Raw genomic sequence first — 27,505 nt, 5'->3', positions numbered from 1 at the left:
AGAAGTTCCAGACATTTCCTCATCTGATTGTTTTAATTTAAACAATGGCATTGGGAACGACATTTTAAAAGCTTATTTGTCAAATACAAAAAAAGACCTCTAATAAAAGTCAGAGTTAAGCTTTACAAGATTGTCTGAGCTGCAGCCGTCAAACATTCAGACAGGGTCAACAGAGATGTCTATCGCTGCCTTCCTCCCCCATGGGAGAAGACCTCTTATCTTTGCACTAACCATTTCTCAGCTCTATGGCAAGGTCTAAAACCTGGGCTGTTAACTCTGTCCATCCGTCACGACGCCTATTGCAGGAGCGTTTGCTGTAAAGCACGCAGATTCCACCTACTGTTGAACCTTCTATCTTGTTTGGACTTGCAAAACTTCCCTGTAGCATTGGAATATGTCCAAGGTGTAGAGCTGGGTTGATTGAGACAGCTGGACGCAAGATACATTCATTCTGTCACTCAAAAGTTTCAGTCATTTATCAAGACAGCCAAAAAGACAGTGGAGATACCCTCCTTTTAAAGTTTAGTACTTTGAAGGTTTGGCAGCTCTTGGGGTCTCATAGAGGTATCTCCTTGTCTCACAGAAGTTGCCTGTGCTTCTTCCAAGGATGTTCTTTGGTTAGGAAACTTAGTTTGGCCCCTTTAAAATGACACAGTAATCTTCTGACTGCCTTTGTTCGATGCTTCAGTCCCACTGGAGCTGCTAAGTTCCTGAATATGTACTTGGCTTATTTATTCCTAGGGCAGGAAAGCACCCTTAAGATTGTCCTCTGTAGTGGATGGCAGGATTCCCTGGATCTAGACCATTCCAGATAGAGGTTTCCCCAGCCTCTCATACCTCTATTCCATCTTCCATTTCCCAACTATTTTCAGGTTTGGTTTCAGAGAGATCTTCCATTGTTCATTCTCAGCGCTAGCCAAAGCACTTGGCTGGCTTTGTCTGGAATGTTCTAGATCGTTCTTTTCAGTTACTGTTGCTCTGGGCCAAGGGCTTGGCAGAGTTCATTGTGGAAAGGAAACCCATGCAACAAACACTTGGTGCTATCCCAGAGATAGTTTGGAGGATTGACCCAGTTTATACAGACGTGTTTCTGTGAGGCTGGAACATGGGTGAGGCTTGGAGCATGTCAGGCAAGCTCTGTCTGGCTGACAACTCTGAACCTGCTCCTGATAAAGTGGCAGGATACCTCAAGGCCTGCTCATAAGGTGGTGGTAACTGTGGGGGGGAAAGGAAAAGCAATCGGTTACGCCTGCTCACCCGTGAAACAAGTGATTATACTATTGCTTTGCCGATGCAAACATTTGCTCAGACATACAGTGGTGAGCATCAGGATTCATCTGGTTCACACAAAGACCCCACCCAGATAACATCTGGCTGCTGAGTAGCTCATTTGCATAAGGAAATGGTGGGCTTTGGGAATGAGGATCTTATGCAAATATAATGCCCTAAGTTCAGGCACTGAGGCACTGTTCAGGCTTACGAAGGGGCAGGACAGACTGATGCAATTTTAATATGCCACCATGTTGTCAAATATTAGCATAATCCCACAGTACAAAATATCTGACAATTGGTGAGGAAATTCTACCATTAAAAGGTGTTGGCATAAAGGGAACCCCAGAGGTTGGATCCAAACTTAAACGGCAATTTCCACAAATTCCTGCTACAGATTCCCCCTCCCCCCCAATAAGCATTTCATCGAGATCAGTGAGCTGCAGTGGAAAGGGGAAACAGGCAGTGATATAGCTAGAGGGTAGAGGGGGCTGGAGCCAAATTCCATCAAGAGAGAGAAGCTGAACTTCCCAACCTGGCCCCATCCCCAACCCAGTCACAGGACCTCTCCTTCGATGGATTCAATTTCAGATGACCATTTTAATTACCTCATCATGGCCTCCAGGCACCCACCCTGCATTTTCTGGGACAGTCACTGACTGGCCATCCTCTACAGTTATAGCTATCGGTTTACTGATGGCAACCCAACTCCAAACTCCTGACTAGCTGGGCGAGGGGGCACATGTCGATGTTAAACAGCATTGGGGAAAGGATTGCCCGTTGAGGGACTCCACAAATCTGGAATGTAGTGAATTAAAATTGCACAGAATCAGGAAGTTGGGGGGGGGGAGCCGTAAGTAGCAGAGAGTTGGTTAGATGGAGGTGGCTGCAGCCCCAAGAACCTGCTCTTGTGAATCCCTGCCTTTTTAATTTACTCGATTGGTTTGATCAACTACTGGCACCTATATTTTCAACTGGATGGCTTCCATATTTTTTGTTTCTTGATCCCAGCATGCCAAAGGTGTAACCTCAAACTAGTCAGGTCTCCATGAAAAAGGAGCTCTGCACCAGCGCAGACTTCCCTAAGAGCAACTGGGCTCCCAGTTTCTTTTAGTTGTGGGATGGGGATGCTGAGATGCTCCTTTTGGCCATTCCTCCATGTTTTTAGCAAGTAGGGGGTTGTGCATTTCAAAGGAGTCCAGTGCTTGACGTGCAAACCTCTTGGGGCAAGAGCAAGGTCTATTAGCCTGTGGCTTGTTGTGTGGGGTGCAGTGCTGAGACCAAGTAATTTAACACATCAAGACTATAACCTATGTGAGGTGCTTCCTTGGGAGGCTTGACTGACTAGCCCTCCACCTTGGTGTCAACCTGGTCCCCTGGATCTCCATTGGCCTCAGAATGGGCAAAGGAAGAGCTCAAATGCACTCCCAGGAACCCTCTACCCAGTTCCTCCTTGACTTTTTACCAGTTCCTTCATTTAAAGCATAGGTGTCAAACTAAGGCCCTCCAAATGTTCATGGACTACAATTCCCAGCAGCCCCGGCTAGCATGGCCAATTGGCCCTACTGGCATGGGCTGATGGGAATCATAGTCCATGAACCCCTGGAGGGCCTGAGTTTGACACCTAAAGGGATGTTGCTTCATCCCTTTCCATGCCCAAGCAGTTGGGTGCTATCTTGTTCCTGCCCCCACCCCTAGGTTCTCTCCTCCTATCCGGGTCAGGTGAAACCTTTTGCCAGATTCCCTGCCCTCAACCCAGCAGCCCCTGTGCTACCACCCTCAGACCTGTTCTGGCCCTTCCCCCTTTAATGGGTTTGGCCCCAAGAATCTTCCCACCCCAGAAAGAGGCGGTGTCTTGCCCCTGCCAGCTGGCTCCTTTTCCTACCACCTGGGCCCCAGCTTCTGAAAAAGGGCAGGCAAGTCAAGCCCCTTCTCAGGCTCCTGTGGCAGCATCTTTGTCAGTGGAGTTGAGCTGACTGGCAGCTCCCTTCTTGCCGCTGCTGAGCAGGGTGCCGAGGCTCTCCTTCCCATCCACTGTTGCTAGTGGCCAAATCCCCATTTTTGTGTGTTTCCCTAAGAATGGAACAATGAAGAATGCTCACGTATGAGGGGGAAAAAGAGTATTACAAACACCAGCCCATTGCCAGCAGCTGTCTTTTGTAAAGAGTTGCAGATGAAATGTTAACTGTGGTTCCATGATGTCACCTATCTCACCATCTTCTGTTGCCCTGCTAGCAGCTTATTTGCATTTGCCGTACAAAACAGGTGCCTGGCACAGTGGGGTGAATGGGTTCACAGAAGGATGTTAGACCTATTGGAGAACTCTGACCGCAGACTTGTGCATCTGTGGCGCCCCAGTATTGGAAAATCTGTGCCATTGTGTTTGTGTGTGTATGACGAGCTTAAATAGGGTGAATTTATTAGTCAATATGGATTAGGCTAGTGATTTGCCAATTTTTTTTTAACTCTTGTCAAATCCACAGAAGGAGCTAACTTGTGTAGAATTACTAAATTTGCTGTGACTGCGCAGCTGCCCAGACATGGGCCTGGATCCGTCAGAGCATTTCCATTGTTTCAAGGAACTCTGCCTTCAAAATTCAACTTTCCTCCCCTCCTCTTCCTCCTCCAGTTGCTGTCCCCAGTGCCCTCCAACACTGTTCTTGGGAGACAGGGGGCCTGTGGGACATAATTTCAATGGGAGGGATTCCGTGAGGAGCTTGTGTTCTTCTGGTGGACATATATCTGTTTCGAGAAACCTTCTGTTGGAGCGCTTTGGGGAGGGGTATATCTGGCTAACATGCAGAAAATTCAATCCCTGGCATCTCTAGTGTGAAAAAAGCAGGTAGCAAGTGATATAAAATACCTTTCTTGAGACCTGGAGTAGCTCCTGCCTATCTCATGGAATCATAGAATTGGAAGAGACCCCAAGGGCCATCCAGTCCAACCCCCTGCAATGCAGGAACACACAATCAAAGCACTCCTGACTGTTGGCCATCCAGCCTCTGTTTAAAAACCTCCAAAGGAGACTCCACCACACTCGGCGGTAGTGCATTCCACTGCTGAACAGCCCTTCCTGTCAGGAAGTTTTTCCTGATGTTTAGGTGGAATCTCTTTTTCATTACCTTGAACCCGTTACTCCTGGTCCTAGTCTCTGGAGCAGTATCTGTGTGAATAATACTGACCCTGATAAACTAATGGGATGATACAGTATAAGGCAGATTCATGATGATCCAAGTCAAGAAAAAGTGCACTGTAAAAATGCTCTGATGACCCAATAACAGTGTTATGATCCAATTTCCCCAGAAATAGCCTTAAGCAGTCTTTTAACCTCTTTTGGATTTAATTTGCTGGCTGTTTTCATTTTAGTGATTGCTTATGATTTTACGCACTAACGTTTGATAACTGAGCAATAAAGCTTGTGTAGCTTCTAGTTTAATAAACCTTTGCCCATTTTCCTTGATATGCCATTTGATTAATCAGAGAATTATTGGGCTGGGAGGTACATCAAAGGTCACTAAATGGAAAAACAGAAATAGAAGTGGGGCCAATGAAGGGTCAGGAATCCCAGTCATTGGGAGGGCATGATGGGAGATATGGTGGCAGGAGGAGAAATAGGCAGGGAAGAACATGGAGAAATGGACAGGCTTGGTGTTCTTCCATAAGAACATAAGAACTAGCCTGCTGGATCAGACCAGAGTCCATCTAGTCCAGCATTCTGCTACTCGCAGTGGCCCACCAGGTGCCTTTGGGAGCTCACATGCAGGATGTGAAAGCAATGGCCTTCTGCTGCTGCTGCTGCTGCTCCTGAGCACCTGGTCTGCTAAGGCATTTGCAATCTGAGATCAAGGAGGATCAAGATTGGTAGCCATAGATCGACTTCTCCTCCATAAATCTGTCCAAGCCCTTTTTAAAGCTATCCAGGTTAGTGGCCTTCACCACCTCCTGTGGCAGCATATTCCAAACACCATAAGCACCTCCTGTGGCAGCATATTCCAAACACCAATATTCCAATCTCTGCTCCATCTTGCACTATGATGGTGGAGAGGCTAGGAAAATAAGCCCTTATCTGCCACAGATATTGTGTGATGTCAGATCCATCTCTATATATAAAAAGCTAACAGTGATTTTGTTAGTCACGCCCTAACGCCGAAATGGTTGGACGGATCGCTCTCAAATTTTCACATGATGTTCCTCCCTGTTCTGGGCAGGTAATTGGACGTTCAAATTGCCGAAAGTCCATACCTGAGCCAGGTAAAACGTCTTTTTCCTGGCACACCAGGCCATGAAGCTGGCTGTGTTTAACTGTCATCCTTAGAATGTTCGTGCATCCTGTCTGTCTGTGGCCTAAGGGGTTGGTATGAGGGCTTAGAATGTTCGTGCAGATGAGCAGAGATGAGCAGTGAAAACAGTAAATAGGTAATACTGCTAGGTAATATGAGTGGAAGTGAAACACATACTTTGCCATGTGAGACGTCAGGTGGGGTTCCCCCTCCTCACACGCAGGTCACTTTCACTCTCTGTGCCTCACCCACTGCTACCACACAATACACATCCAGCTCATCCTCACACACCTCACTCTGCCCTCCCTCACATCCAACCAACACTTACCCACTTCCTCACCAATATTCACCACAGCTCTCTTTTACTAAAAGCAAGCTGGAGTTTGCCTTTTTCTTCTAAGAAAATCCGCGGCGTGGGGGCAAACCAACACTACTGCCTCTGCTTCTTTTGCACGTGGCCCTTTAAGAACCCAGGGAGCTGGCCTCGATCTGAGCGCCTCACCACCCTGCCTCTGCTGCCTGACTGGGATAGCCTCCTTGCCCCAGTTCTGCCTTACCCAAGCCAGGACTGTGCATGTCAACCAGCCTCATGGACAGTGGGATTCGCACTCTGGACAGTTCTGTTGTGGAATGGAAAGGGTTACATTATACTAAAAAAACCAGACACCACCATATAACTATGTGAATTGAAAAGGGAAAGAGGGATTCCATTTGACCACCCCAAAAGGCTATGCTGCGGATCATTGGATCTGCATGGACATCTGTGTGGGTTGCGGACTGTGATGAGAAGGACAATTGCCACAGCAACGCGTGGCCGGGCCCCGCTAGTTAATAATAAGACCATAACTCTGCAAGGTTTTTTTTGCAGAGCATCAAGTCGTTCTGGTGTGTGTGACCGAGATCTGGATGAGTGATGGAGAAACTGTTGTTTTGAAAAAGCTTCCCCCACCCAGGTTTCTCAGTCCTTCATCAATCCCAGACAAAGGAACAAGGGAGGAGGGTGATCCTGATTCAGGAGGCTTTCTCCCTGAGGGCACTTCTTGCTGTGGAAATTCCAGGTGTCGAATGTGTGTTGACATAGCGAGGGACACTGAGGAAAATTTGGCTATCTGGTTGGTGTACCATCTGCCTAATTCACCAACAGATACCCCGTCAGGGCTGCTGGGGGCAACGTTGGGTTAGGCCTTGAAGTTCCCTAGACTACTGGTCTTGGGGGATATCAATGTCCATGTTGATGATGCTGCCTCCAGACAGACCTCGGACCTGGCATTATCCACTGCAAGTCTAGGACTCTACCAGTTTGTATCAGGTCCCACACATCAAGCAGGCCACAGCCTGGATTTAATTTTCAGGGTGGGGATAGACATGGATCTGGTTGCTACTATTCCAGTACCATAGTCAGACATTATGCCCTGAAGGCCCATTTAGGCTTGCCTAATTTGCCTCATATAGGCAGCGAGTTAATTTATGCTCGCTCACAGAGACTAATGGATCCAATTAGTTTCCAGAATTTTCTGTGGGTTAGCCTTGCAGCAGCTGTACTCATTCCTCCAGGGTGAGAACAGAGCATAGCAGTTGGAGAGAGATCCTCTGTGTGCCATTCACTGGTGTGCAAGGTTCCACAAGGGACCTCTTTCTGATGTTGTTTAATATCTATATGTGCCCTCTTGCCAAGCTGATCTGCAGTTTTGGACTTGGGTGCCATCAGGCACACACAACTGTTTGAGTGCCATGGCTGAATGATTAAAGCAGAGTCAGTTGAAGTGAAATCCATCTTAGACAGAGATCCTGTGGCTGAACTGGGGAGGGGTAGGCGGGGTTTGCCAATTATCTACTTTTGACAGTGTGTACTAAGAACTCCACTGGCCGTCAAGTATCTTGATGCTACCCTATCAATGGAGGCTCAGGTCATGCTATCATCTTCTCCAGGCGACATTATTGGCAACCTACTTGTCCCAAACTGACTTAGCTTCAGTGATCAATGCAATGGTCAGCTCCAGATTGGACTACTGCAACTTGCTCTATGTAGGGCTGCCCTTGGGCTTGCTTTGGAAGTTCCAGCTGGTGCAGAATATGCCCCCACAGGTCATTACCAGAATTCTATAAGGAGCACATATACAACTTGAGCTCTGCCAGCTGCATTGCCTCCAGGTGGGGGACCAGATCAAGTTCAAAGTTCTGGTGTTGACCTTCAAAGCCCTAAATGGTCTGGGGCCATTGAATCTGCAGGACCGCATCTCCTGATGGATGCTGCAATCAGCAAATAACTATCTCCTGGAGGTCCCTGGCCCAAAAGATGTCCAGCTGGCCTCAAAAAGGGTCAGGGCATTCTTGGCCCTGGCCCCTACATCGTGGAATGCCCACAAAGTGAATGGGGCGTATAAATATAATAAAAGAATATAAGTAACAATACCTGGGACTACAAGCTTTGGGTATTCCAAACCAAACAGCAAAATGTCTGGGCTCCCTTTACTTTCCAACCATTGCACAGGAAACGGATTTTAAAGATAGACATAGTTTCTAAGAAAGGCAGGAGAAAAGTTGTGCCTTCTCACCATTAGCTTTGAAAAGGGTTTGGACAGATTTATGGAGGAGAAGTCGATCTATGGCTACCAATCTTGATCCTCTTTGATCTGACATTGCAAATGCCTTAGCAGACCAGGTGCTCGGGAGCAGCAGCAGCAGAAGGCCATTGCTTTCACATCCTGCATGTGAGCTCCCAAAGGTGGGCCTCTGAGAGTAGCCTGAAATTACGGGGCAGTGGAGGGTGGGGAGATCCACCCAAACAGACTGTTCAAAATGGGTCCAAGGTTCGGCTAACATATGGAAAAGGAGTAATTGGACGTTGGGTCATTTTAAAATGTGTCTCATTTTAAAACATACATTTATGAAAGAAACACAAAATAGTTCTTAGCTGCCCTATCCCAGTTTGGAGCAAAGTTGATCTTGGTCAGGTAAATGTATCCAACATTATCCGGGGGGGGGGGAGAATTCCTTTCTGGGTCTTTAATCAAGGAATCTTAATAGGTTGTTCTACCCTAGGGGCTAATCTCGTATCTTACTATGGCAAACTATCTGGCCTGAGCATTCAAATTAGTCTCATCTGTCGAGCCCTTCCTTTCTCCAGACATCTTTCAGGCTTCAGAGGCCCATGAAAATAAATCACAGAATTGGGGCGGGAGGGGGGGGGGCGTTATCCTGATTGCCATGCATAAGGGCTGAGGGCAGGTGTGTGATCTGAGTAGAGACCTGAAATCTATAAATAAAATATGGACTCCACCATGTGCTCCTGATTTTCCAGTCCAGACCTCCTCTTATCTAGACCATGGGCTGTTATGAGGGCTCTCCAATCTGCAGAAAAGCAATTAAGTGCCCAGCATAAAACTGAAAGTGAGGCTAAGAGTGCTGGCTGGCATTGCAGTTATAACTCCTTGATAGGCTGGCTGTGGAACTCGAGGCCATTGGAATCAACTGAAGAATCTGAAAACTTGAATGTTTTCGATATTTTGATCCTATCCCAAATAGACCAAAGCGGAGCCAAGCCAAGTAATAATGCAGTTCGATTATTTCAGTGGCCTTGGGTGTGTGCAAAGTGCAGTCAAGTCACAGTTGACTTATGGTGACTCCACAAGGTTCTCAAGGCAAGAGAAGTTTGGAAGTCGTCATGCCTCTGGTATTCCTTGGAGGTCTCCCATCCAACCAATAGTATGCATTGGCCTAAATGGCTCTCGGGATTATGACTGAAGCTTCCCTCCCCCCCGCCTCTACCTATGGGGGGAGCTTCTGCAGGGGAGGCAGGGGGGGGTGGGACTTGGATGAGCAGCTTGGATGGGCACTGCAATGACAGGCCACCGCCTGGGCCACCTGCCGCCGAGCCCCGTCCTCCCAGCCTCCCTGCAGGGCCTTGGGAGGGCAGGAGCCAGCCTGCAAGCAGGCCACGGGGCGGGGCTCAGCAGTGGCCAGCTCGGGTGGGCGCCACGGCAGTAGGCCGGTTCCTGCCCTGTGGGGGACAGTAGCCGGCCTGCGACCACAACAAATAGCTCAGTTGGTGAGCAGCGTCCCAGCATGGGGAGTCACTGGGCACCAGTTAAATTGCTGTGCTGTGGGAGAAGCTGGATGCGGGGACCCAGCCAGCGCCTGGCGCCCCCCCTCCCACATGATGAAACGGCATGTGCCGGAGGTCATGGGATATCCCCTGTCCCATTAGTGGTAAGCCACTGATCCAAATACTTGCCAGGGTTGAGGTGAAGAGTATGTGACAGGCTCAAGGTTACCCAGCACGTTTCCATGGCAAAGTGGGGATTTGAACCAGGGTTTGTCAGATTCTAGTCCAGCACTTTAATCACTACATTACACCGGCACTTTTTTAATGGGCATAGACTGGAACAACTCCGCATAGGATTGTGCTCTTAGGGGAGTTGGATCCCACAAGCCATCAGTGAAAGGCACTGACAGTTGTTGATCTTCCTGGCTGACCCCCTCCCCCAACAGTCTCTTCGGTCTCCAGGGAAAGCTTATTCCTGGGGTTGTGGAACCCATGGGGGTAACAGCCACACAGGTCAGGAAACTGTGGGGAGGGGGGGAGGGAAGAGGACAAAACTGCTCCCTCCCGCCTTTTGCATTAGTTCTGCAGATGAAACAAAGAATTAAGTCACCTGCTTCTTCCTTCCTACTGAATCTTCCTGTTACTTCAGGCAGGATCCATGATCCCAGGAATAAATGTTCCCAAGACCAGAAGGGACTGCTCAAACAAGGGAAAGCTCTGAAAAGATTGGTATTCATGCACAGACATTACAGGTCTTTGCACTAGATCTGAACCACAGGATTTTAATTTATTTATGTATTTAAATGTTTAATTTTTTTTTAGGATTTCCAGTATTCTGCTCTAACAGCAACTGCCTGAGATGTCAACATCCATTTGGAAAAATGATTTGGCTTCTGCCATTTATTGATTTAAACCTTTTCAACTCTCCTCCCCCCACCCCACCCCCATCATACAAGAGCAACTCAGGGCAATTGACAACAATACTTTCCCCTTTCCATTGAAATGTGTTTGGAATACGATTCACTTCACACTGCAGCTTCAGTCTTGAGAACTGAAAGAACTGGTTTGATGGAAACAAAGTTTTCTGTGCCATAGACACAAATCTCCCCCCCCCTCCCCCCGCCCCTTCATTACTGTTTCTGGTCAAAGAGATTTTGCTGATTTTTGAAGCACTATGAAAAACTGCAGGATCTATGAACAGAAACAACAGAGGGATGAATGGAACCCTGCCGGCAATGTTTATTCTCTCATGCCACTTTCAAGTCACTGAAAAAAAAGATTCTCTCTCTCTCTCTCTTTCTTTTCAGTGTCATTCAGATCCCCTTAAACAGCTCCAAAAGATGCAACTTGGTGAAAATTTTGGAGATTCAAGATTTTTAGTTGCCAAACAGAACTACTGTTCCCAGGATCCCTTAGATCAAAACTGGTTTAAATTAAATTTGTTGACATGCTCTTACATTTATTATTCTTATTCTTATTCTTATTATTGTAGATTTCACAGCTGCCAGATCTTTAGCTGGTTGTTGGCCTTCATTACAATTCGAGCCTCACCCAGAAGCCTAGAAAGTTCTAATGTATCGGTGTAGTATTCGTGCAGATCCCAGCAGGGCTGCCTTCTGAATTTGACAGATGTTAATTTTGTCAATTCGAAGATGTTTCAAGTGCTGCCCTATTATTATTGTTGTTGTTGTTGTTGTTGTTGTTGTTGTTGTTGTTAATTCAACTTAATAAACTGCTCTTTTAAAAAACATCGAAAAATATCATTAAAATACATAAAACCAATAAAATCAGTAGCAGCAATACAACCCACCCACAATTTAATGGATGGCGGGATCTGCAGAGCTTCCACAGGGCCTGTAAAACAGACCTGTTCCACCAGGCTTTTGGCCAGCTGGCGTGGCCACCAGACCCTCATACCATTGCACTCCTAACTATATTTTCTGCAAGTAAATTCCATGCACATCCAAAACTGAGTGTCCATTCAGGGCTTGGAGAGGAAGTCGAGGCAAAAACAAACTTAGTTCAACCACAGCAAAGCAATAGAGCACAGAAGCATGTGAGTGCCTTTCAATGCAAACCAATGCATGTTTACCAGGGAGTGAGCCCCACAGAATACAGCAGAACTGACCTGTGAGTTAGCCTGCACAGGATTGTGCTGCTATTCTTTTCCCCTACCATTTTCTGGTTGAGATATAAGGGATCTTCATTTCTCCTTTTTCTGACAAAAGGAGCTTTGACTCTCAAAAGCTCATCCCCTGCAAATCTCTTAGGTGCTTCTGGACTCAAATCTATCTCTTCTACTGCAGATCAGCTTCCTGAAGCTGACAAAGAAACCCAGTATGGAGGAAATCAAAATTACACTTTGTCCACAATCTGGGTGGGTCTGTGCTAGAGACATCAGTGAAGTAACCAGAGATACACATTAAAGTATGTGAATGGCTCCCTTTCATTACTCTATGTTTGCAATGGCACCATGGACTTATTTATTTATTTATTTATTTATTATTGGGTTTTGTATACCGCCCCACCCCCGAAGGGCTACACTTAGCCATTGTAGTGGTTAAGAGTGGCAGACTTTAATCTGGAAGACCAGGTTTGATTACCTACTCCTCCACATAAATCCTGCTGGTGCCAGTCTCAGTTCTCTCAGATCGCTCTCTGCCCCACTTATCTCACAGGTGTCTGTTGTGGGGAGAGAAAGAGAAGGCAATTGTAAGCCACCTTGGCTGTTTCCGCACGGGTGGGATACAGCGACCCAGGGACGCTAAAAACAGCATCCCTGGGGAGCGGTTCGCACGGCTGTCGCCGCCACATTGCAACAGCCTCGCAAACCGAACTTCGCTCCCTGGGCAAGGTTTTTCGGAAACAGCGGCTTCCAACCACTGCCGTGCGAACGGCAGCGGCTGGAAGGCGCCATTCCCCCCTTTCCCGAATGCCTTACCATCCCTCCGACCTTCCGACACGTTGCCCAGGCCAGGGGACACGCCCCCCCCGCCCTGCGACTCCAGAGCTGTCGTGCAGTGCAGGGAGGCGTCTCCCCTGGCCTGGGCGACGCGCTGGAAGGTCGGAGGGACGGTAAGGTGTTCGGGCGACTGCGCAGCCTCCTGCAGGCTGCGCCGTCATCCCCGCCCCTACCGGGACCGTTCGTATACGCCGACACACACCCCGAGCGTGGCCGTGCGGAAACGGCCCTTGAGACACCTTAAAGGTAAAGAAAAAGCAAGGTATAAAACTGACTCTTAGCTCAGTGGTGGGAAACACATTTTGCAAGTAAACGTTTCTTGGGTCTATTCCTGGTGCCTTCAGTTAAGAAGATTTTAGGTAGAAGGCCTGAGACCTTGCAGAGCTACTGCCCATGAGAGTAGATGATATGGGGCTAGTTCAGTGACAACCCCCCCCCCCCAACCTGGGCACCAAGGTGCCCTCCAGTGGGTTTCCTGACATCCACTTTGCTTTTTTGTCAAAGCATTTCTTCTCCAAAGCAAATCCTAGCCTTCCTCTACCTCTCTGGAGCAAGATGTACTTCAAAGAACCCAAGAAGCAAGGACCCCTTGCCAATGTTGCAGATTGATCCTTGGCTTGTACCCTTTCAGATTTAGAGGGGATCAGCCCTAGATAGCAGCCACTTTGAGATGGTACCCACTTGTTGCCCTCAAAACGCCCAAAGTGTCTATAGGCTCAGCAGAATCAGGGCAAAGTGGCCAATTAAGACAGCGTCACAGGTTCTATTCAGTTCATTCCAAGTAGGTCGTCTTTGAACTGCAGCCTTCACATGCTGGAGAATTGGCAGAAGGCAAGAACAGAATATAAAATAGCTGAAATGCTTCCCAGCAGAGACATAGCTATAAAAGGGGGGGTGGGTTTCCACACAGCAGGTATGCACCCAGGGGCAGAAAATTGCCCCTTGACTCATCCCCCTCTGTCCCTCCCCTCCCCCTTCTACTCTTGTCCCAGCCAGGCTGCTTTTTCGGCTGGCTGGTTTGTCGGCAGAAAAAGGGGAGGGGGAGGGTGCCGCAGGGGTGAGGTGGGGCCATGGGGGAGGGGCTTGGGCACCATTTTTCCTTGGTCGCCATTTTCTCCCCCTACGCCTCTGCTTCCCACACCTCTTATCTTAACCTCTGTCTTGATCCTGATGGGGTCTGTCCATTTAGACTCAACTCATGCCATAAGGTTGATATGTGTGTGACAGAAGAAAAATATGTGGCAATTGTCCGCACATTCCCTCTCATATAGACATACTCACACAAAAGTTCAGCTCTCTTGTATGTATAACTGGCACCCTTTAAGTATGACAGGATATGCACAGATTGCTTATACAGGCAAGTACTTGACCTTATGTTTCAGACGCGACGCGACGCGACGACGCACGCACGCACGCGACGCGACGCGACGCACGCGACGCATCGACGCACGCGCGACGCGCATCGCGACACACACACACACACACTTCCTTGTGGAAGACGTAAGAAATGTTACTTTTCCAAATATACTTGATGAATCATTAACCAGAAGGGATATAAACAAGTGGCTAAGCTGCGGAGCCTCCTGGTACGTTATGTTCCTTCTCCAAGAGATAAAAAAGCCATTGAAAAGAAAGAGCAGAGTCCCACAAGATCACAGTAAGGAGTGCTACGCACAATCTGTACAAATGAACCCTACAAACGGGAGTGCTTTGGGGAAGGTTTCTCACCTCTTGGGAGACATCTGCCCACAAACCAAACCTTTCAGCAATCATCTGGTGGATCTCCCTCTGCCGATCTTTCTTTCGCACGCTCTCGTAACTTGGCAGGCGTGGCTGTTCCCATGGAGGCAGCTGATAGCTGCTGGGGGGTCCAACACAGAAGAGTTCGTCCCCCTGGATACAGAAACTAAGGTTACTTCCTTGTTCCATAACAGTCCTATTGCTTAACTTGATGGGTTTACGAGAAACTGTGCCCTGTATGAGCACAGTCACTGGTCATATTGGATATTTGTGACACATCCAGAGTCTGAGGCAAGTCAAGGCCAAGATGAAGGTTATCCTCCTGCCCTCTCTCTTTCAAATCCCACTCTAGAAAGTTCTAGACCCTGGCTAACAAATATGGCTTAAATATTCCATATGAACACTGAAGATACTTTCCCAAGGCCTTCCAGAGAACTAGCATGGTGTTGCGATGAGCATGCTAGACTAGGACAGTGGTCTCCAACCCACAGACTGGAACCCTCAGGTAGGTTAAAGAGCCCTATCTCCAAAACCGCAAGCCCCTAAACAGCTGTTTTTGTCCATCAGCAGCACGGTAGAAGAACCCCTGAAGTACAAATGTGGGTTGGCTATATCTGGGCCAACAAACCAAGGGGCATTTCCTTCATGTTACCATAACACTTGAGCACAATCAAGCGTGCTCAAGTGTTATGCTGGGGTTTTGCTGGGGTTGTTTTTGGAAGGAGACTTTTTTGCTACTATGGCATTCCCTTAAAATAAACTGAAATCTGGGCTTATTTAAGCCCTTGCTGTTCAAAGTCTGCCTGCTCATGCTGCCCTCTTCCTGTCTGAAAACAGAGAAAAGAGCTGTGTCTCTGTCAGTCACGCTGTTCCTCTCTACACCAGGAACATTTATGATTTTCCCTGCTGAGAAGAGCCATCTGGGGAAGCGAGTGCAGTGCTAAATCATGTAATTCACACATATGAGCCATTTGCTATCCCATTTTAATAAGGAATTCTAAACATCCAAAGAAAAATACAGTAAAAATAAACAAGGGAGAGCTGAGCTATACATTTGGCAGAATCCTCTTGTAAATCATTTTTGAATTGTACAATGTAAGACTGTAGATTGGGGGGCCACATATTTGGATGCTTCTCTGCCCAACAAAGAATTCCAGGCTAGCCTTCTTTCTATCTGACATGCTAGTTTTCTATGCACAGGGAATTCTTCTCCGGTGGAGGGGGCATTCAAACACGCTGTGCCCCCTTCATAGCCTGAAGAGGTTCAACGTACATTGATTGTCAAGTTAAACACCAGTTAATGTGCAGCAATAAAAAACCAGAAACCTACACATGCATAAAATTAAACCTAATTGTTCAAGAGCCATTACCAACTCCCTCCTAATGTGGCATTAGCAAAATAAGCAACTATATATGTTTTTTGTCACTTTGCAGAATAATTTTGCACTGGGAGTTTTTGTACTAAAAAGGAAGAAATCCACCTACTGCTTCCCAATGTATATAATCTGCAAGGTAATTCAACTACTTTATCCCATTTCTCCATTGACTGGAAGAGAGCAAAGATATACTTGATGTTTTTCACAGAACCAATTTCTATCAAGTAGACTCTGAGGCTGGGGCTCATGCCGCACATGCAGAATAATGCACTTTTAAACTGCTTTCAGTGCTCTTTGAAGCTGTGCGGAATAGCAAAATCCACTTGCAAACAGTTGTGAAAGTGGTTTGAAAACTCATTATTTTGCGTGTGCAGAAGGGGCCTGACACTCTATTAAAACTCTAGTCCTAGGGCTAATATGCATATGTGCTGCCAAGTTGCAACTGACTTATGGAGACCCCAGAAAAGGCTTTCATGGTAAATAAGAAGAAGACATAGTGTGTCATTCCCTTCCTCTGCAAAGTGTTCCCTGGTGGTCCCCAATCCAAGTATTAAGCCTACTTAGCTTCTGAAACCTAATGAAATGGGGCTATACCATACCGTTCCACAACCGGTAGGACTAATGAGGTATCCTATATTTTGAAATGCAGTGCTCCATTTTGGAAAACTATCTGATGCCCTACACTGCAAAGTATCTACAGAATTAACAGTGCAATCCTAAAGGGAGTTACTCCAGTCTAAGCCCATTGAAATTAATTAACTCCCTTTAGGATTGCACTGTAAGTGTCAGCAGACCCAAGATACGCCTGTGTAATATTGAGGGACAGCACATTGGACTTATACCACAAACATACAGCTGATTAATAACCCTACACACCACTTCCTTAGTTACACCCATGTGAACCCTCCTTTTTCAAAGCCTCCTCCCACCCTCTCCCTTGTGCTTTTATTAGCTTCCCACACATGTCAAGCTCTTCTTACACATGTTCTACCTCATTTATAAAAGGTCTCCTCCCACCTGTACAGTGCCAGGATTTTCAGCAGTGTTCTCCAGACGTTGAGTTCCAGACTGGAGCCCCACCAATCGCTGGTTGCTACTGAAGTACGGAGGAGGACAATCCTATATAATGTGAAGAGGGAGGGAAGGAAATTAAAATATGAATGAGCATTCCTGTTGAGGGTTTCCTGATCGTGTGCCAAGATGTTGGCAAGTGACGCACGGCACAGAACAAAGGCAACAAGCTCCCTATAGGAAGCAGTAACTGTTCAGTTATCCTTTACTTCAAACACATCCATCACCAAATGCCTTTCTGTGCCTTCCTATAGTTCAGCCGGGGAAGGTAAATGTTGGATCAATGTCATCATGGAAAGCAAAAGGTGTACTAGAAACTAGGGGAAGATTTTAATGGCTTCTGAAATGGGGAATCTGCTTGGGATAACCAGCCTTACTAAACACTCCCTTCGAGTGACGGCACATGTCACATACACAAAAAAGGCTGTCAATCACAAAAGGCAGACCCAGATGGAGTTCTCCCCCGCCTATTCTACATCCCCTCTGGTTCAGTTTATCTCATGTCCTGATGTTATTGTGCTGAGCTTCTCACCACTCTCTTTGCCTCAGCAGGGAAATGTTCATCATAATGACACAATGACACAGTCAGTTGAAATATATAATATGGGGGATTAAACATGAGACAAGGCAGCATTTTTTTACAATATGTAGCTCTGTTTCCACCTTCACTTCCGTTAGCAGCACAGTACAAGAACCCCTAAAGTACAAATGTGGGCTGGCTATATCTGGGCCAACAAACCAAGGGGCATCTCCTTCATGTTACCATAACACTTGAGCACACTCTTAGCCTGGCAAAGACTGGTGTCTTTCTAATTATTATTAATGCTGGACATAGTTTCCATAAGATGGTTTCCATGAGGTGCACCCATCGCCCTTTCTGTGTTACACAGTATTGTTTACAAGGTGTATGTCATCATCAAATGAAATGCTGGCAGAAATGGCAAGAAGCTCAGGCCATGCTAAAGAAAAAATAAAGGGCTACAGCTGAAATTCTCAGCTTGCCAGCAAACCTGACAACCTGCAGCAAACTAAGGATCCAGCACCCACCCACCATCTATCTATCTATCTATCTATCTATCTATCTATCTATCTATCTATCTGTCTGTCTGTCTGTCTGTCTGTCTGTCTGTCTGTCTGTCTGTCTGTCTGTCTGTCTGTCTGTCTGTCTGTCTGTCTGTCTGTCTGTCTGTCTGTCTGTCTGTCTGTCTGTCTGTCTGTCTGTCTAGAACAGGGGTCTACAACCTGCGGCTCGCCAGATGTTCATGGACTACAAATCCCATCAGCCCCTGCCAGCATGGTCAATTGGCTGGCGAGGGGCTGATGGTATTTGTCAATTGGCCATGCTGGCAGGGGCTGATGGGATTTGTAGTCCATGAACATCTGGAGAGCCACAGGTTGCAGACCCCTGATCTAGAAGAAGAAGAGGAGGTGGAGGAGAAGTTTGAATTTATATTCCACCTTTCTCTCCTGTAAGGAGACTCAAGGTGGCTTACAAATTCCTTTCTCTTCCTCTCCCCACAATGGACACCTTGTGAGGTAGGTGGGGCTGAGAGAGTTCTGAAGAACTGCAACTAGCCCAAGGTCACCCAGCAGGAATGTAGGAGTGCAGAAACACATCTGGCTCACCAGATGAGCCTTGGCCACTCAGGTGGAGGAGTGGGGAATCAAATCCGGTTCCACAGATTAGAATCTACCTGCTCTTAACCACTACACGACGCTCGCTCGCTCGCTCGCTCGCTCTGTCTGTCTGTATCATCAGAGGGATTATGACAGCACCAGTAACAGTGGTCAAAGCATCTTGGTTGTAGATAGTACTGAATCATCCATAGAAATTCTCAGTACTGCTTCTTCCTATCCCTGATCTCCACAGGCAGTTTCTATCTCGGGAGGACTGCTTTGTGTATAATCAGGGGGTCTAAATCAGTGGTGCCTGGTGATGTCCAGAATTGAGTGAATTCACAGTCTCAGCTGTGATTCTCCACCTCCTCTTCAATCCCCTTTGAACTCAGTGAGTCACTAACCAATAAGAACCTGCAGAAGGGCACAGAAGTACAAAAGGGAGGAGTGGAGAGCCATACAGAGGGAACAACAGGCTGTGTAACTGCAAGAATGGAGCAGAGAAACCTCAAAGATGAAAGGGGTCACTGCTGAAAGACTGCTCACTTCAAAGGATAAACCACCAGTGTTCAAATACCACAGAACTACTGTAGCCCTAAGAAAAATTAAATGATTTGTCAAATGTTAAGAGCAGAATTTAAACAGGCCAAGATCTGCTTTCAGGCTGAATCCTTATCCTTTGGTGAAAATTAATCTCTCTGGGTGAACTACATCAGGATGAAAGGAAAAGGACATTAAAGGGTAGCAGATTGCAATGGTTCTGCCGGAGAATGGCTGAGAGGGGCCCCACTCGCATTCTTGTGAAAAGTGAAACGTGAACTTAACTTGACTACAAAAGATCAAAACCTCAGTTTTGCATTTCACCCCACTTTCATTCTGTTATGGGCAGTTTATGCCCGTTACTCTAAGATAAATCTCTGCAGGTGTCTGAACAAGAGGCATCGTATCAATTGCATGGACAGTTTCTATTGTCTTCCCCATTAATCACTTCATAAGCAAAAATAACAAGCTTAGCTCCTGATAGCTGTGCAATCTGAATCTGGAATTTGAAATGTGAGCTGTAAGCAAATAAGGTTCAGGTGCTGCATATTTTATTGTCTGCAAAATGACCTGATGTAGTGGTGATTCATGCGCTCTGCAAGGCCAATCTGTGTGCAAGCACTCAGAGATAGTCAATGGATTCATTGTCATCCATGGAGTAATATTTTCAATAACCAAGGAACAAGGTTGGCCAACCCCCCCCCCCCCAAATGTCAATGCCTGCCCATGTTTTATTGAAAACTTGGTCCCTACCAAGCTGAGGTGCCAGTGGCCCCAGAGCGGTCTCTGCACAGCAACGCCTGTATTGGGTTTCCCCACACTTACCTCAGGGGTTGAAGGGCAGTGTGGGCATGTCTCCTTGTCCCTGCGGGGCTCTGCAGGGAGAGAAGGTAAGTGTGGGGAAAACAGGAGGCATCTAAAAGTGGCGCCTCAAACCCGGTGCCGTTTGCTGCTTTGGCTGGGAAGCGCTGTTTCCCAAATGCCTCACTCATTGAGCGAGGCAGGAAAACAGCGTTCCTTCACCAGTTGCAGGGGGAAAGTACAGCCTCAATGCAGAGGTGGCAGCCATGCGAACAGCACCCCTGAAATGGTGTTTTTACCATTTCAGGGGCACTGTTTTTGGCCCATGCAGAGTGGTCCCTACCTTCAGAAGCCTTTGTGGCAATATGGTAAATGTGGAAGAAGAGAACTTTGTATATTCATCTCATCACGAGTCTGTCACTGTGCCATCTGTGGATCCACAGAGACAATCAACTGGCCATTTTAACACACTCATAGATTATTTAGATAATCAGGATTCGCAACACCAAGTTTCAACACATGTTTAGAAGTTGCACAGGAGCACTTTGTCTTGCTAGTACAATGTAGTCGGCCTTCAAGCGGTTGAGTTAATTTGAAGAAATTCCAGTTAACAGCAAGCTACCACACAGCCAGGATTGGACGACTTGGTTTATGACAAAAAGGTCAGTTTTTAAAGCACTAAAACACAGGGCAAGATCATGACATAATGTCACTTTGGGGAGGGGGGGCAAACTAAATGTATCACACCTCTCTATGAATTACCATAAACCCTATGGTAAAATAGTGTTTCCCCTGAAAGAGATGTCATGTCATCACCTGACAGCAATTTTTGAAAATTGTTTTTCTCCTGCAGGAGCAGTGACAGGAAATGGGAGCCAGGAAATGAGGCATTCCCCACCCCCACTGGCAGCCCTAATCCACCCAGCCATCTTGACATGACATGAGTTAACTGTTTACATAGAACATAAAATTAGCCATGATGACAGACTTCATCCTAGGCCCCTCTAGCTTGAATTAATGACATGTGAAAAGCTTTGTTAGCACAAGGTTGTTTACCCAGGGTTGCTCAACAAAGCAGAGATTACACTGAAGTAGCCCTACAGCCTTTAAATGCTATACAGAGCTTCCTAGAGAAACTCCCCTCCCCCAACCATCCAAGAATGGTTTCTGAATCAAGGATAAGGCAGATGCAAGCTGCTTCAAATTAATCTTCAGTGGTTCTCCTACAGAATTTGGATTAATCATGACATTATCTCAGTAACTAAACCCATTAACTCCCCCTCTATGTTGTAGGATTCCATACAAGACTAGGACTTGTTGCAAGATAAAGTAATGGATTCAGATCTTCTGAGGACATACAAGGTATCTTTGAGACCAGAGCAATAAACTCATGACAACCATGGGATAATGGTATGGAGTGCATGTTAAACTCCTTTCCATTATACCAATGGTTGCAGGGCCCAACCTCTCTACCAACCTGAAGATTCTTTAAGGCATGGCTCTTGCAATAAGGAGCTACAACTGGAGATAGTAAAGGATAGACAAGTACCTCTGCATGCTTTACTCTGTGAACACAAATGTCTTTTGCAGATTCATGAGAATTTCTGTTTGAATTGTGGAAGATTCCCAGCCTTGACTATACCCTATTTACAGTGGGAAAAAGTGGGGACAGACATGCCAGATGTCAGTGTTTGACCTAGACATGCTGGCTTTGTCTTGTTTCTAGCATGTGGCTTCATTTACTCGACACTATCCAATCCTGATCTTTTCACTGCCATCTGCCAAAGCTGCTTTCTCAAAAGCCACTGGGTAGAGATATCATTCATTTTTAAGGTGCTCCAGCCTGCCCCATTAATTGATTTTATGCTTGCCTGGGTTTCCATCTTTCGGGTCTTGAATAGAAGACAAATGCAAAAGAATTGTTTTCATGAGCCCAGTGAGTCCTTGTGCTCAATTTTCCTGGTTTCCCTCCTCCTCCTTTAACCGGTTTAATAATCTCCCACTTGCTCTCCTGTGGCTCTTGTTCCTAGCTCGGGATCAGGGCATGAGACAGGGCTGCCTACCAAGAGAGAGGAAAACCAACCTGGGTAATCTGATCAGTAGCAACCAGCAGCTGCAGCTTGACATGGCATGGAGAGAAAAATTAATGTTTGCTTCTGTATACCGATTGAGATCAGGGCCAAGAAAAAGATGGCAGTCCTGGCATGATGGCAGCTGAGGTTGCCAGGGTGTTTTTCTGTCAGATTGTTTTTCTATGTCTGCAACAGCTACCCATCAGCATGTGCCCTCCCATAACAGGAAAAACATGTTATATTTCTGCACATCAGGTCGTTCTTAAAGGCACAAGAGTGCTGCTAAGAAAAAAGCTGGCAAGAACAAATCCTAATGATAAATGTACCACAGGCAGAGCATTTGGTCATCTCTTAACCAGCTTTGGAAGTTTGTTTGTTTGTTGTACTAGCTGGCTAGGGGATCCAGTAGGGTCTAATTTGTTAGAATACCAGAAGAGGATCTGGGAGACCCATGTTTGAATCCCAACTCTTCCACAGAAGCTCATGGGTTGACCTTGGGCCACTCAGTCTATCTTCACAGGGGGACTGTGAGGAAAAAAAATTAGGAAGGAGGAATTGATGTTGTATGCCATTTGGGTCCCCATTGGAATACAAACACAATAGAAACATCTAAATCCCTCAGTCTGGCTCATGAAGAGCCACATTCGCGATTACAGGCAGCCAAAAGAACCACATGACTACTGTGTGCCCTGTGCGCCTCCCCAGCAAACACATACATACAATAATATTTTGTAAGTATTCATCTGAAACTCTTAAATTAATGCTAATCTTAAATTATCAGAATATCTCTGAGTTTATAAGGCTGCCTGTCTCCACCAAAGTTGAACCTTAACCAGTTCTTGAGTATTTGGGGTGAAGGAAAGAGCTTCCAGATTTCTCTGCAGCATTGAGGCACGACAAGTCAGGCAAGAGAGTGAGCATGCCAAGGTCCGTGGAGGAGGACTAACTGCCAGTGAAGAATGGGGAGTAACAGCCCTGGGCTAGCTTGCTGCTTTCTGGGGTGGCTGCCAGGGCGGTGCTGATTTTATTCTCTCTCCTCTACAATAAACTTGCTTGTCTTTTGGCAGCTGCAGTTGCCCTGTGCTGGGATGAGAATGTGGAGGCTGCAGAGAATGGGAGGTGGTTGGAGAAGATGGGCCCTTTACTTCCATCCTCAGGAAGGCTGATGGCTTAACCATCCTCCAGTCCCTCCAGCACTGGCTCTGTTAAGGAGGGAACAACCTGCCAATCACAAGCACTACTAACCACCCCTGCCCACTCTTCTGGAAATGGGAAGGGTGCCATATTGGGAGAAAGTCACAGGTGCCATGACTAAGGACCACATGTGGCTCAGATCTAAATCACAGAACCGTAGAGTTAAAAGTTGGAAGGGGCCTTGAGACCATCAAGCCCTGTCGCCTAAATAAACTTAAACAAACTGATCTGAATCTCAGTCTTTGTTGATCAACGGGTGCCTCTGCCCTTGTACACAGGTACATTAACGAAGGGGTTTATTTACCCTACCCCAAGAGGACCAGTGGCAACCCTGAAAAAAAAAATCTACACATATTCAGGTTGGGGCCTTTTGTGGGACGGCAGCAGAGAATTCAGGTGAAGTTGCCCCCTCCCCTTACTCCTGCTGTTCCTCTGCTCCAGGTGCTTACAAACAAACACAAGCCATGAGAACGAATGTATGTAGGGGAGGGGAGGGGAGGGGAGGGGGAACGAGAAGGAACATGTTCTCTTTCTGCATGTTCCCAATTCATGAGCTGTGGAAAGTATAATGCTGGTTGCCGGGATACCAGCAACTGAAAGCAGCATTGTCTGTCTTTACCCGGTGCCTTACAGTAGCATTCCCTGCTGAGCTCCGTCCCTGCAAAAGGAAGGAGGCCTGGCTTAGAAAAAAAGAGTGGGCAGGGAGGGGCTTGGCTCTTTTTCCGCACAGAGGGAGTCCATCACTAGCCTGGTGACAGAAGTCCCTCCAAAGCGTTACCTTATCCCCACTCTCACACTTGGATAATGGACCCCCTGACAGGACAATCCCGGCTCAAAAGCTGCCAGCTGGGGACAGGTTCAGGTGAAAGGGTTTTGTTTGTTGAAAGAGTGGGAAACGAGCAGGGAGGTTCAGAGTTCCTCAGGGCACAGCGCTGTAAGCCAGCAGGAGAGAACTGCAAATAGCTTCAGAGCAGCTTTCCAACAAGGAGAAAGCAGAAGGAGGCTATTTGGTGCAAATAGCAGAGTCAGGCCGAACAAAGGGACCCTGCAAAAGGTGCATTGTGGGTGCCAAGAGGGTTGCTTTCAATTCAAACAGAGCACAAAGAAATGATGCTGCTTACCCAGGTTTCAGGTTGGGGGTTAGGGGATTAGGATGATGGACTGGTAAAGCAGATTGATAAAACAGGGCTGAAGAGATACTCACATATCGGCTGGGATTCTGGAAGAAGCGGCAAGAGCACAGGAACTGGCAGCACAGAGGGTCTCGGTGATACAAAAGCAGCAGAAGCACCAAAATGGCCACAATGAACACGGAAGTAGAAACTGCTACCAAAGAAGAGGAGAAAAGGAAAGAGAATGGAGGTTAATGGGATGCCTTGAACTAGCAGAAGGCCAGAGGTGTATCTGGGGAAAATGTAGCCTGGTGCAAAATCTGAATTCTCCATCCCCGCTACTTCATGGGCAGCTGCCCTCCGCCACTTTTTTTGCATCAGGTCTTGAAGTCAGTGTATGGACCCGGAAGGAGGAGGGGTGTGGGGGGCAATTTTCCACCCCCAAGTGACTGGTTGCAGCCCAGGGACATTTGACCCCTTTTGTTCCCCTGGGCGTTACGCCCCTGCAGCAGGCTCACTGTCTCTGCTGTAATCTCAGTCTTATGGAGCTACCAAAAGGAAGATTAAAACCCATGAGAGCAGGACAGAGAGTAATAAGGCAAGTGTGATGACACTGCAGCGATATCCACTGCAAGACAGGAGCAGCAGGTCAGGCAACCTGTCCCAGAATAACTGAATTGTGAGTGGCAAATGGCAGCCTCAGGCTTCTAATGCAGGATCCCTTGGAAGACTCAAAATATGTAATCAGTTGCAAAAAAAAGTAGTTGCCATGAAAACTTCAGCCCGTCTTCCTAGCATTCCTCGCAATATCCTAGCACCTAAGAGAAAACTGTGGACGTAACACTGTGGATCTGAAATTGAAAATCTGGGAGATCCAAGTATAAATCTCCACTCTGCCATGGAAGCTTCCTGGGTGATCTTAACCCATGCACAGCGTTGCTGTGAAAGGTAAAGATGGAAGAGAGGAGGACACCGTAAGCCGCTTTGGGTTCCCACTTGTGGTCTAGTGACTTGTGGCCTTATCTGAAAGCTGTGTTAAAACTAACTATGTGGCTTAATTAGTTTCTTTTTAAAAGCTTCTGTACTATCTTAAGTAGAAAAAATAAGCATATATTTGAATGGCCCATCACCTGCAGACTTAGGAGCTAGTTATCGTCAGAATTACACCAAATTTGTCATTAGTTCAACTAAAGGAGAGGCAATTTTTCACGGACACCCATGGGTTATACCAGGATATCATAAGGGCACGGTTCAGGCTTTCTCCATATTTGTCAGGAGGCAGTAGCTAAAAAGAGACTTAGCAAATTTCTGATATTGCCTCTGCTCCTGGGTTGTAATAGCCTTGGACTGTTGACCATTTCCCTTTCAGTGGTTCGGTAGCTCCTGACAAGGTGGCATTTGCTCCTGTGCTATCAGTCACAGAGAGAAAGAGCTTGTGGGTTCTGCTGACCCAGAACTTTTATGAATTATGTAGTTGAACAAGTCTGACGGGATATCAAGTCAGTGTTTCCACTTCATTAGCTGCTGCTGGGAGGGTGGGAGGGAGAGGAAAGTGGTAATGCAATGGTATCACATCCCATCTTTTTGCAGTTTCACATTACTCAGATATGGGAGGCTGGTTATGCTGAGGTGTCTTCCCATAACATGTAATTTGGATCTGCGGTTTTGGCATTTTGTTACCTTTTCCTCTCACACCTTGAGAGACAGAGCAGTGACGTAGGTATAGATTTTTTATGGGGGGGTTGGGGGCGAGGTCATGCCCCCACCTGCCCCTGGGGGTGTGGCCATGCCTTCCCAAGCCCCACCCCCGCCACAGTGCTTATAAAAGCAGCTCTCTGAGGACAGGGACGGCAGACTCCCCTGCCCCGCCTGCCCCCCAACCAGCTGGGCTTCTAGCCAGCAGCTGGCAGTCCCTTCTGCCCTCTACTCCGGGCAGAGGCGTAGCAAGGGAAATTGGACCCTGGTGCAAAATCTGAGTTTTGTGCCACCACTCCCCCCATGGGTGGCCGCTGTGATGCTGGAATCCACCCCCCAAACAGCATCACTTTCATTGGTGTTTAGGGAGCCCAGATTCTCCTTTTAAATCCACCTTAAGGGGAGAATCTGGGGTTCCCAGTTAAAACAACATTGAAAGTGATGCTGTTTTGGGGTGAATTATCCCCCACCCTGAAACAGTATCACTTTCAATGTTTACACTGGGGACCTCAGATTCTCCCTTTAAATCCATGCCAAAGAGGGTGGATTTAAAAGGAGAATCTGGGGAAATTGGGGGGGGGGTGCCTGCTGTCAGGGGTGCAATTGTTAAGCTAGCAGCACCAAACTTTCAGGGTATCTTTATGATACTCTCCTGATGATACAACCCAGGTTTGGTGAAGTTTGGTTCAGTGTAGCCCCATCTCCTATTAGTTCCCATTGGAAACAATGGGGGCACCCCCTTTGGGAGTCCATAACTTTGGACCCCCTGAACCAAACCTCATCAATCCTTGGTGGTATCATCAGGAGAGTCTCCAAACAAATCCCTGAAATTTTGGTGCTGCTAGCTAGCGTAAAAACTGCGCCCCCTGCAGGCCAAAAACAAAAACACTTAAAAATACAAAAACACCATAAACTGGGGGTGGAACTTCAGACATGTAATGGGGGGGTTGAACCTGAGAACCCCCCCTTACCTACGTCCTTGAGACAAACCAAAATTCACTGAGGACTAGGATGCACCGCTGATAAGAGGCAAATGAAAATATATCCCGTTCAGGAGCTACTGATTACTATAGGAGAAAATCTAGAAGGAATGTCCCACTTGTCCGATCACTGGCACTCTGTTGGGGGTTGAAAGGGATGGTTTTTCCTTGTATACATGATCCAGAGCTCACTTGGATTTAGCTTTTTTGGCAGCTCTTCCTTCTTCTACAGGGCAGTTGCAAGAGTAAACCTCGGTCAATCCATTTATGTTTGACTCTCCAGCACAATCTGATCTGGGTCTTGTGAACTAAACTGTTGGAATCTTTCCAGATATTGTTTTCCTGGGAGGACTACACAGCTGCAGCTAGTTTTGCCAAGTCTAGCCCCTCCAAGCTGAACGCCTGCCACTGTTTGTATATGGAGGCATTATTGTAAAAATATTTCTAAGGCTGTTTGCTCTGCTGATATAACTGTTCAATTGTACATCTGCAGGTGACTTTTTTTTTACCTGATGGGAAGGGCTGCCCTTTTGTTATGCAGAGATTAGTATCTCACTACAGGGGTCTGCAACCTGCATCTCTCCAGATGTTCATGGACTACAAATCCCATCAGCATGCTGGCAGGGGCTGATGGGATTTGTAGTCCATGAACATCTGGAGAGACGCAGGTTGCAGACCCCTGCACTACAATGACAGAAAAGTGGTAGGACAATATTGATATCAGGAAATACTCTTAGAGTAGAGAGGTCTG

The 27,505-nt window shown here is 46.9% G+C and overlaps 1 protein-coding gene and 1 long non-coding RNA gene across 3 annotated transcripts in view; one reads left to right on the top strand and one right to left on the bottom strand.

Moving 5' to 3' along the window:
* Positions 1-14: 14 nt before the first annotated feature.
* LOC125429939 overlaps positions 15-27,505 on the bottom strand; it is a 35,027-nt gene continuing 7,536 nt past the window's right edge. The window contains exons 2-5 of one of the 2 annotated variants that reach the window (XM_048491550.1): positions 24,172-24,293; positions 16,690-16,791; positions 14,285-14,449; positions 15-1,215 (exon numbers count right to left, since the gene is read on the bottom strand). In XM_048491550.1, the coding sequence (XP_048347507.1) occupies positions 1,075-1,215; positions 14,285-14,449; positions 16,690-16,791; positions 24,172-24,293 (530 nt within the window). In that variant the 3' untranslated portion in view covers positions 15-1,074. The remainder of the gene's footprint in view (positions 1,216-14,284; positions 14,450-16,689; positions 16,792-24,171; positions 24,294-27,505) is intronic. The other variant, XM_048491552.1, reaches the window with a different exon arrangement.
* On the top strand, positions 1,206-22,334 carry LOC125429940. Its single transcript, XR_007244069.1, has 3 exons — positions 1,206-4,030; positions 9,196-9,199; positions 22,323-22,334. It is a non-coding gene; the product is annotated as an uncharacterized LOC125429940 (long non-coding RNA).

Source organism: Sphaerodactylus townsendi, linkage group LG03 (genome assembly GCF_021028975.2).
Source record: "Sphaerodactylus townsendi isolate TG3544 linkage group LG03, MPM_Stown_v2.3, whole genome shotgun sequence".
NCBI classification, from domain to species: domain Eukaryota; kingdom Metazoa; phylum Chordata; class Lepidosauria; order Squamata; family Sphaerodactylidae; genus Sphaerodactylus; species Sphaerodactylus townsendi.
Note: the sequence above shows the minus strand (reverse complement) of the source record. Positions and strands in the feature narration are given on the sequence as shown.